At 55.0% G+C, this 10,305-nt stretch overlaps 2 protein-coding genes and 1 long non-coding RNA gene across 9 annotated transcripts in view; 1 reads left to right on the forward strand and 2 right to left on the reverse strand.

Moving 5' to 3' along the window:
- The window catches only part of ANKS1A (ankyrin repeat and sterile alpha motif domain containing 1A), a 112,030-nt gene extending 107,398 nt beyond the window's left edge, over positions 1 to 4,632 (reverse strand). For 6 of the 7 annotated variants that reach the window (XM_030473120.1, XM_030473116.1, XM_030473123.1 and 3 more), the window contains exon 1: positions 4,364 to 4,596. In XM_030473120.1, coding sequence (XP_030328980.1) covers positions 4,364 to 4,575 — 212 coding nt within the window. In that variant the 5' untranslated portion in view covers positions 4,576 to 4,596. Of the gene's footprint in view, positions 1 to 4,363 lie in introns of all 7 variants that reach the window. The other variant, XM_030473121.1, reaches the window with a different exon arrangement.
- Positions 4,633 to 5,604: 972 nt separating this feature from the next.
- Positions 5,605 to 6,859, reverse strand: LOC115602234. The gene is made up of 3 exons (XR_003989631.1): positions 6,827 to 6,859; positions 6,426 to 6,523; positions 5,605 to 5,732 (listed from the first exon to the last, which is right to left on the reverse strand). It is a non-coding gene; the product is annotated as an uncharacterized LOC115602234 (long non-coding RNA).
- On the forward strand, positions 6,700 to 10,177 carry TAF11 (TATA-box binding protein associated factor 11). Its single transcript, XM_030473138.2, has 5 exons — positions 6,700 to 7,101; positions 7,185 to 7,324; positions 7,937 to 8,024; positions 8,515 to 8,611; positions 9,697 to 10,177. Exons 1-5 carry the CDS (start codon positions 6,901 to 6,903, stop codon positions 9,825 to 9,827), a joined length of 657 nt encoding a protein of 218 aa, XP_030328998.1. The 5' UTR covers positions 6,700 to 6,900; the 3' UTR covers positions 9,828 to 10,177.
- The last annotated feature ends 128 nt before the right edge of the window (positions 10,178 to 10,305 follow it).

Genomic DNA, 10,305 nt, shown 5'->3' on the forward strand with positions numbered 1-10,305 from the left:
TCCATCACAAACTAGGGGTAAGAAACCCTTAAGTAGAAAAGTTCCCTTGTTCTGGCATTGGTAGTTTCCCATCCCCAAAATTAACCTGCCTTTTGTCCATCAACTGTGGCCATCTTCTCGTCTTGCAGGCCAACGGTGGTTTTGCAAAGCAATTACATGGGATTCAGAGATGCTTTTCACAGGAGCCCAACTAAGAAACTGTGTTTGGCTGCTCCAAAGGACATGAGGCCATTCTGGCCAGAAATTTGCAGCAGGACTCACTTGTGAGCAAGGAGGAAAGCAGCCTTACCCCTTAGGTAAGTACTTCCAAGTCTCCATGAGAAAGCTTTGTAACCTCAATTCTCTCAGATGCAGCTTTATCAGACACACAAAGAACTAAATCCCTGCTCCAGATACCTATTTTGTGATCTCTTAACCCACCAGCGCTGATGACATCTATTGTTCAAGCAGCTTTCCTGCACTGCAGAGCCTTGACAAGGAGCCACCAAGTGAAGCACCTTGGCCTTCCCCATCAACTCCTTCCATCAACGCTTCCGCTTCATTGCGCCATGGCTTTCTCTGGGCACGGGTCCAGGCCATATTTACTAGTTTTAATTTAGAAAATGCATCTAAAAATCATCAGGAAATCAAGATGCAAGATATCTAAGAGAAAACCTTGAAATTTTAAAGTTGTTCCGGACCTGTTGCACACCTTTGGTTGCCATAGGCTGGGGAAGGAGGGGTGGACACTGAGCAGAGTCTTTCCTGTCACCTCCACCCTCCTCCCAAACACCAGGTCCCTTTAATTTGCCAATCTTTAGCTTTCCATGAAGTGTCAGGCAGCAAATGTCACATTCCCTGTTTCCAAAACCTTGAAGTCATTTGTAAAGGAGGATAGAAAGGCAAAGTTAGCTATAATTAAATATCACCCTGCTGTGGAGAACTTACTGCCACATCCTCCCTGCCCCTGGGACACAGGGAAACCACAGGCAAAGGTGCTCCAGAGGAATCATGCACCTCCAGAGATGAGCAAAGCAGCCAGTAACCAGCCTTGGCATCAGGGGCAGGAGTTCATCCCACACTTTGCAGGGGGAAAACACACCACAGCAGAGACAGGGTGACACACAGGCAGGAGACAATGGCCCAAATTTCTTCTCAGATACACTTAGGCCACTTTGAAACTCAGTCTGGCTTTTTTGGCAACTCAATCCTCAAAATCCAACGTTTTGCTGCTGTACTAAGCGGGCTGCAAGGATGCTGGAGAGGGACTCTTCATCAGGGACTGTAGTGATAGGACAAGGGGTGATGGGTTTAAACTGAAACAGTTCAGGTTGGATCTAAGGCAGAAGTTCTTCCCTGTGAGGGTGCTGAGGCGCTGGCACAGGGTGCCCAGAGAAGCTGTGGCTGCCCCATCCCTGGCAGTGTTCAAGGCCAGGTTGGACACAGGGGCTTGGAGCAACCTGCTCTAGTGGAAGGTGTCCCTGCCCTGGAACTGGCTGAGCTTTAAGGTCCTTTCCAACCCAAACCAGTCTGGGATTCTATGATTCTATGACACAAGGGAGTGTATTTGCTACTAGAAACTCAGAGCCACACAGGACACTGCGCAGTCACTTAGCTTGAGCCCACACTACAGAACACAGTTTTGAACCTGCCCAGCGTGTCCCAGCTGCTCCCCAAACCATCACCAGCCTTCCCCTCGCAGCTCCATTTAGCAGCTGCTTCTCACAAAAGCCTCATCATTGTAAAAGAAGCAGAAATCTTCTCAGGTGGAGTCAGCTAAGCCAAAGTAAAAACCCAACAAGCTGACAGAACACTGGAAGCAATCATAACACCTCTGAATCATTAAAAGTCCACTTTGGAAATCTAACATGCAGCATTCATCACAGCAGCCAAGCCCTGGGACAATCCCCAGCTACCTCCTACTTCCCAGTGCTGCAACCACAGCCCCTTGAGCTCCCCCAGCACGGCCAGTTTGCCAGAGGTGACCACAGACTATCCCCATGGTCACTGCCTGGCATTTGTAACACAGAGATTAAGGAATACTGCAGCCACTGCTCTACAAACAGGGTAGAGAGGTCACGATCCACGTGGGATTGCAGTCACACTCGGGATGAGCATCCATGAGCATGCAAACTCTTGTAAATCCAGGGATGCTGCAGCAGATTTCACACAGCAAGTTAAGGATGCGCTGCAATGACTCCCAACATGCTGGGAACACCAACACACCTCCAGGACAAGAACTACCACTACGAGCATGCAAAAAGCCTGACATTACTCAGCAGCAGGGAAAAAACAGTTCAGGGACTGGGAAGTTTTGGGAAGTTTGGTGGGAGAAGGGGATCGTTATAGTCTCACTGACAGACATTTCAGACAGTTAATGAACACAGAAGCGATGAATGACAGCAGTGGGATTCACCATCCTTCGGACACAAAACCACATTTACACGTGGAAAACCATGTTAACTGATCAGATCAAAGCCTGCCCCACTCCCCAGATCAGCTGGAATCACAAGCACTTCTCTTACCAGGGAAAAGGGGTCGCTGTGTCATCACCACGCATTGCCGGAGAGTGCAGCGGAGCTGTTAGAACAAGAGGCTGATAACACTCCTGGTGTTTGTTTAACTCCACTGACCCTCTCCACTTTAATTTGAACACCCTGCAAGTACATCCACCTCCTAACGCAGACAAGCCTGAAGTGATCAGAGCAATCTCTCACTCAAAACAAGGGCTCAGGGCATTTAATGTATTAAAAGAGAATAAAGTTCAATCTGAGATTACATTTTGGAGAAGCAACGTGTGCACTGGGGAAGAACCAGCTCTCAGAGTCAGCAACAGCAGAGAGCTGAAAAGGTTCTGTGAAAGGAAAAATGGATCAAATCTGGCCACAAATGGGCAAGTCATATCCCTCTAAACAGTCAGGTCTTACAGTGATAGTGTCACTCAGCACTGGACTCTAATCTCCTCCCCCGTCCCAGTATAAACCAGTTGCTCAGGGAACTGGAACAGCAGCATTTCCAGCAGAGCAGCTGAAATGGCAAAAAGCTGCAAGTCAAGAAATGCTCCAGCAAGTAGCTTCCTTGGGAGATGCTGGAAAAAAGGGGGAGGAGAAAAAAAAACTAACAAAGGTCTCAAAGCTTCAAAACAGAGCAAATTACACAGCACAGTACTTTAAATGCTAAAGCAAACGACTGTGCCCTCCATCTGCTAGTGCAGCCCCAGCACAGCTCCCAGTGCAGGGTGCTGAGCCCCAAACCCCACCAGCCACCACCGAGAACCACAGCAGAGGAGCTCTGCAAGCCACGAACATTACACTGAGGAAGGACAAGAGCAGAGAGGATGCCTTGTCCAGCACCCAGCTGCACATCTGCTCCATTAAAGCCATCCAGCAGCTCTCCTCACCGTGGGAACATACACATGCCCTGGCTTCAGTCAGCAGCCTGACCCAGAGTCCTGCTCCAAACACATCACGTTTTCTCAGTTACACCAGTCTGCAGCTACAGATGGCAACCAGCAGCATCCACAACCCTGCAGCAGTCTGATCCCCAAGGGACACGCCACACCTGAGCGGCACCCAGCCCTGGAAGTGCCCACTCCAAAGAGCCTCCTGTCCTCTCCAAGCCAACCAGTCACAGCAACTCCTCACCTCGGGCCATGCGAGCCTGATGGGCTCCACCACCAGCCTGCTCCAGCATAACCTCCTCACACCCCGGTCCCACAGGCAGCACCAAACCCTCAGGGCTCCCCCAGCCCATCCTCACACCCCCTGTGTGCTCCACATCCATCACAGCCCACTACAACATCTCATCTCATCCCATCCCCTGAGCCCTCAACTCCCACCCAAGGCACCCCCTCCTCTGACCCACGCTGGCCCAGACACCCGGGGACTGGTCTCCTCAGTCCCTCCAGCCCTGCAGTGCTGCAGCCCACATCTGTGCCCCCTGGGGCTTCAGCCCACACTGCTGAGCCCCAGAGACCTCCAACAGCCTCGCTGTCCCACAGCCTCTCACCCAGATGCTCCACCCCAAGAGCACATCCAAACCCCTACAGCTGCCTCCCTGCCCTACAACCCCTGCCCCATTCCCCTCAGCCCCACAATCCCTTGTCCCACAACCCCCAACTCACACCTTCTAACCCTAAACCCCTACAGACCCCCAACCTCTTGCCTCCTCCAGCCCCTATCCACACTACCCCATAGCCCCACACCCCCTACCTGCCCCACAGTCCTACAACACCCCACACCCTCCTGCCTCACCCACAGCCCCCCAAGCCCTGTATGGCCCCATATATCCCTCCCAGCCCATACAACCTCCCCTTTACTCACAGACCCCGCTCATAACCCCCACCTCCTCCTCCCTAGCCCCATTCCCTCAGGCCGCGCCTCACCTGAGGAGACTGGACAGCGGGTGCCCCACACCGCCGCTCCCGCTGCCTCCTCCGCCGCCTCCCCCCCCGGAGCCGCCTCCACCTCCTCCTCCTCCGCCTCCCCCCGCGGAGCCGCCGAAGCCGGAGCTGAGGCGTTTCCCCGATAACAGCTTCTCCACGGCGGGCAGGTTCCCGGTGCGAGCGGCCTCCAGCAGCTCCTGCTCCTTCCCCATGGCCCGGCCCGGCCGCCGCCGCCCGCCACCGCCTCCCGCCGAGCCACGCCCCCCCGCGCGGCCTTCCGGGGCGGGGCCAGCGGAGGGGCGGGGCTTCGATGGGGATGGGGCGTGGTCTCGCTCAGGCCCCGCCCCCGAGGCGCTCCTCCCCACGAGCCCGTTTCTGCGCATCGGGTTTTGGCTCCTTCTAGTTCGTTTTATTCCTTGAGCGTGCGATTAATGTTAAAGTGGGGTTCCGGAACGCGCTGCAGGGTGAAAGGAGCCGGTGTTGGCCAAAGCAGTGTGTGCTCACAGCCCAGACCTCCCCCGTGTAATGGGCTGCACCTCCAGAGTGAGCAGCAGGTCAGGGAGGAGATCCTGCCCCTCTGCTGTGCTCTGGGGAGACCCCCCCTGCAGTCCTGATCCAGCTCTCGGGCAACAGCACAAGAGGGACGTGGAGCTGCTGGAGCCAGTCCAGAAGAGGTCCCGGAGCTGCTGCGAGGGCTGGAGCAGCTCTGCTCTGGAGCCAGGCTGAGAGAGCTGGGCTGGGGCAGCCTGGAGAAGAGAAGGCTCCTGAAGGGGAGACCTTAGAGCAGCTCCAGTGCCTAAAGGGGCTCCAGGAAACCTGGAGAGGGGCTTTGGACAAGGGCCTGTAGGGACAGCACAAGGAGAATGGCTTTAACCTGCCAGAGGGGAGATTGAGATGAGCTCTGAGGCAGAAGCTCTTCCCTGTGAGGGTGCTGAGGCGCTGGCACAGGGTGCCCAGAGAAGCTGTGGCTGCCCCATCCCTGGCAGTGTTCAAGGCCAGGTTGGACACAGGGGCTTGGAGCAACCTGCTCTAGTGGAAGGTGTCCCTGCCCGGGGCAGGGGGTTGGAGCTGGATGAGCTCTAAGGCCCCTTCCAACACAAACCATTCTAGGACTCTAGGATTTTCCATCTCCCAGATCTCTGGTAGATTGGAGGAGCTGGATGTAAACCACAGACGGGCGCCAGCTGAGGGGGTATATACAGAAGGTATGCACATAAAGGAGGAACGTATGTAAAGGAGGGTGTATATAACGGAGGAATATCTTTGCCAGGGTTTTCCCTCCATGTGTTTATTGGGAGGATGAATAATCACGAGCAGTTTTGCAGCTGTTTTCCCACAGGGAAGTCTTCGGGGCGCACGGTGTTCTGCACTGCACGCCGAGGAAGCAAAGTGGTTAGAAGCCGTTATCCACTGCGTAATGCTACAAGCCAGCATAAAAAATCATTTAGATATGGCCAGATGGTTCGTTTGAACACAGTATTAACAGTATGAGTCCTCACAGATGGCTGCTCGCCCCCTCGAAGGGGATGAGCATGGGTTGGTGCCAGCAGTTTTTGGGGGAAGCCCTTTACAGTTCAGTTTGCACTTGAGGGAGGTGAAGGGAGCTCATCCTGATCCCATGTTGTGCTGCACACAGGGATCACAGCCTTGGCATCCAACACATCCACTGAGTGTTCATTTGGGTCTCCACACGCAGTGTTACCTTCATGCCGGGGGACTCAGGACACCAAACTGCAGGGAGGAGGAGGATGCACAAAGGCACTGCTGGAAATTTCACTTATTTAGCACCTTTTGCCAAAGGAATTCCAGGTCTTTGCATGCTGGGATGAATCCTGCATCATCCCTACGTTAACATTATCCCACTTTCCAGCACAACAAAGACACAAAGCGGTGGGGCGAGAATCCCTATGCCAAGGAGGGGCTTCCCCAGCCCGACCCGTGCTCCAGGCTGCCAGAGTGGACCATGCGCAAAGGAAAGGTGGGAAGAGATGGACTGTGCCAGCCTGCCCCAACCTCCACCAGCTTCCAAGACACAAAACTAGCAGGAAACCCACAGCCATACCTCGAGGAGGTCCATGTCACTGCTCACCCCCATCCGGGCCCAGACTGGGGCTGTGGCTGTGACGTGGCTCCTTTTCACATCCAGCTTCAAGCCCAGTCCTACGCAAAGGACTCGCGTGGCTGGAGGGGATCCGCCAGGCCTGGCCCCAGCCGCCAGCCCGGCTCCCCACAGCGCCCTCCCGCACCCCCTGCTTGCCCCTGCCCACCCCAGCCCTTCCAGCTCCAGTGTCCCCAGTGCCCCCACCCCAGTGCTCCCCAATTCCCCAGCTCTTGTCCCCCCACCCCTTCCCACTCCAATCCCCCCAGTTCCCCCACCCCAGTCCCCCCCTTTCCCAGCCCTTCCCACCCCATGTCCCGATCCCAGCTCCCCCAGTCCCCCCTTTTCTTACCCCCGCCGCTGACCCGTTGTCCTGGCGACAGGCCCCGCCTCGCCCCGTCGCTTCGCGTAATCAGGAGGCGACGCCGCTCGGAGCGCGATGGCGGACCCCGGCGGAGCGGGCCGGGAAGAGCTCGGGGCCGCCGCCGCGCAGGAGCCGCCGCCCGCGGCCTCGTCCCCGTCGGGCGATGGGCCCGCGATGGCCGCGGAGGAGCCGGCGGCCGCGGAGGTGGCAGGCGAGGGCGAAACGGGAGAGGCCGGCGCGGGCGGCGAGCCCAAGGGGGACGTGCCGGACGGGGAGGTGAGGCCGGGCCGGGTACGCGGGGGCCCGGGGGCCCGGGCGGACCGTGGGGCCGCCGAGCCGACCGCTGCGCTCTCGCCCAGGTGAGGAGCGCGGAGAGGGAGGTGGTGGACGGGGAGGACCCCAGCCTGCAGGCGTCCGCGGCCAAGAAGGTGAAGCTGGAGCTGAAGGAGAGGAAGGAGAAGAAGCACAAGGTGGACGAGGATGAGATCCAGAAGATGCAGTGAGTGCTGCAGCACAGCGGGGCCGGGGGGCGCCGGTGCTCGGGGTTTGCTGCTGAGTGTGCAGTAATTATTGAGTTCAGAGAGGGACTCTTCATCGGGGACTGTAGCCATAGGAGAAGGGGCAATGGGTTCAAACTGAAACAGGGGAAGTTCAGGTTGGAGATAAGGCAGAAGCTCTTCCCTGTGAGGGTGCTGAGGCGCTGGCACAGGGTGCCCAGAGAAGCTGTGGCTGCCCCATCCCTGGCAGTGTTCAAGGCCAGGTTGGACACAGGGGCTTGGAGCAACCTGCTCTAGTGGAAGGTGTCCCTGCCCATGGCAGGGGGTTGGAACTGGATGAGCTTTAAGGTCCCTTCAACTCAAACCAGGCTGGGGTTCTATGATTCTGTGATTGAATCCTGCAGTGAGCGATGGCTGTAGCTCCATCCCGGATCCCTCCTGAACAGGCCCAGCCCTTTTGTGTTACAAACCTGAGCACTGCCTTCCCCTTCCTGGCTCTGTGTTGCAGGAGGCTTGGGAGGGTCGAAGGGCTTTGCAGGACTGTTGCAGCAGCCTGAAGAGGTTTAGGCTTGTATTTTAATTTTTGCTGCAAATGATCAATTCTCTCCATGCAGAATACTGGTCTCTTCCTTTTCTGAAGAACAGTTGAACCGTTATGAGATGTACCGCCGCTCTGCTTTCCCCAAAGCTGCCATTAAACGGGTATGACATGAGTAATGCTTCACCACAGACTGAGTCTGAGCAGAGCAAGCTGAGCAAGCAGGCTGAGCAGGCTAAGCCTGCCTGGGGTCTTATCTGGGCCTTGATGTGCTCTCCTCCAGTTGCATCTCAGCCCCTGTGGCTCAGACCATTGTCCTCGGCTCAGCTGATCCCCTTATGTCCCAGCTCGGTGCCCTTGCATGGCTTATGCAGTTTAAATCAGAGTTTATCTTAAATGACGCTGGTCTTGGGGAGGTGTGAGGCAATGGGAAGGAGCAGTGGCTGGTTCAGGGTCAGCAGCTGGATGAGGAAAGCTAAAACCTTGACAGCCAGCACGTGCCCAGATCTAATTCTAAAGATCAGTCACTGCTGTTCTGCGTGTTTCATAAGCTGTTGGTTGATACTTGACAGGCTCAAACTGCTAAATATGAGTTAAAATGCTTCACCATTGCCATGTGTACCTCACTCAGCTGACTGTCCTCCTCTTGTCCAGCTGATCCAGTCCATCACTGGCACCTCTGTCTCTCAGAACGTGGTTATTGCCATGTCCGGCATTTCCAAGGTCTTCGTTGGGGAGGTGGTGGAGGAAGGTAAGTGGCAGATGTTGAGGAGAAAGAGGAAAAAAATGAGGTGAATTCATTGCATACAGCAGAGCAGGACATGGAGCAAGGCTGGATGTTTTCTGGTTGCTGCCCTGCGGGGCCCTCTGACCTTCCAAACACTGCGGTTAAGAGCCAGGCTGAGAAGGGTGGTGTGTGGTGTTGCCATTAGTCCCCTCTAACCCTGTTGGTGTCACTGCTCACCCATCAGCAGAGGTTGGTGATCATTGAGCTCCTGGTTTATCCCTTCTGAGGAGAAGAACTTAGAAGTTCTTGCTCTGCAAGTCACCCTGTGTGCAGGCTGCAACAGGGCAGTAAGGATCTTCTCTTGGTACTGCTGTGGATAGATTCAGCCCAGAAGGAAATCAGATATTTAAGCCTCTTAAACCTGTAATATTCTCCCTTCATGGGATGAGCCAAGATCTTTTTGGGACCTGGGCTGGGAGGCTGGCCCAGCTGTGTCCCTGCTTGCTTGGGCTGGAGGAGGAAGAGGCACAGGCTTTGCTGCCAAGCAGTTTGTATAGACTTGTCAGGCAGAACATGGCCTGTGTGTGCTGGCTCACCCTTAGCAGGGGCTGCTGCTGTCTCTGCAGTGCTGTGTTGCCTGAGGTGATTTGGATAAGCAGCTTCAGTGCTGTCCTTGGTTGCTTCCTGTGGTTAACTGCTTCATGTCCTTGGCAGGAAGTGTGAATGATACTTGAAATGATAGAAGAGAAACTGGTCTATAAATTCACTTCTGTCACCGCCATACACAACACCCCAAAACACACCATCCAGCCCAGGGGTGGCTTTAAAGCAGAAGGTTTAAATCGTAAGTGCTTGTGTGGCTCCAACCAGGATATTCCTTAGTAACTAAGTGGTTTACTCTGGTCTGGTATTGATGCTCTTAGGACTGACTTTTCTCTCAAAGAGAAGCTCACAAAGCAGTTTCATTCTTGTGTGTTAACAAAATGTGAGCTGTAAACCCCAAGCAAAAATGTTAACTGTTGCCTCTAAAATTAAAGCTCAAACAGTAGGAGATGGGCTAAGCTTAACTGTCCTGCTTATGGGAACTCTTCTTGGTTTCTGATGTGTAGCACTGGATGTGTGTGAGAAATGGGGGGAGCTGCCACCTCTGCAGCCCAAGCACATGCGGGAGGCGGTGAGGAGGCTGAAGGCACGAGGACAGATCCCCAATTCCAAATATAAAAAGATCATCTTCCACTGAAGTGTCCTAAGAGCAGCGAGAGAAGACAGAAATGGAAACAAGCTTCCTGTTGTGAACCTCACGAGTCACAGCAGAGCTACGAGACTGGAGCTCCTGCAGGAGCGTTGTGGAGAGCCTTGAGGGACTGCAGGGAGGCTTCAGGCCATCGCTGCTGCAGTTTGGCATGGGACTGCAGCCACATCCCTGACCCGGAGCCTTGAGCACCTCTGCTTCAGCAGAGCAGGGGCAGGAACGTTCAAGGCCTTCAGTGTATTTACCCACCAGGATCCTACTTTCTGCTGGCACAGATGTAGTGCTGTCCACATACAGCAGTGTCTGGGTTTGTACATTAAACTTGTTACTGCGTTCTTAGTCTTGCTGGGAAGTGCCAGTTGGGGTTTGATTTGAAGCAGCGGGAGTGCAACACGATGATTGGTCTCAACCAACCCTGATGTATTCAGTAGGCTTCACCTTGCATGTGGTGTTCCAGTAGCGTAAG

This window comes from Strigops habroptila, chromosome 18, assembly GCF_004027225.2.
Source record: "Strigops habroptila isolate Jane chromosome 18, bStrHab1.2.pri, whole genome shotgun sequence".
In the NCBI taxonomy this organism is placed as follows: domain Eukaryota; kingdom Metazoa; phylum Chordata; class Aves; order Psittaciformes; family Psittacidae; genus Strigops; species Strigops habroptila.

Excerpts from the sequence above, each read along its gene's own strand:
- TAF11 (XM_030473138.2), top strand. The coding sequence starts at position 6,901 with ATGGCGGACCCCGGCGGAGCGGGCCGGGAAGAGCTCGGGGCCGCCGCC. Across the intron at positions 7,325-7,936 it reads GATGAGATCCAGAAGATGCA|AATACTGGTCTCTTCCTTTT; the intron begins GTGAGTGCTGCA and ends CTCTCCATGCAG. Across the intron at positions 8,612-9,696 it reads TGGGGAGGTGGTGGAGGAAG|CACTGGATGTGTGTGAGAAA; the intron begins GTAAGTGGCAGA and ends TCTGATGTGTAG.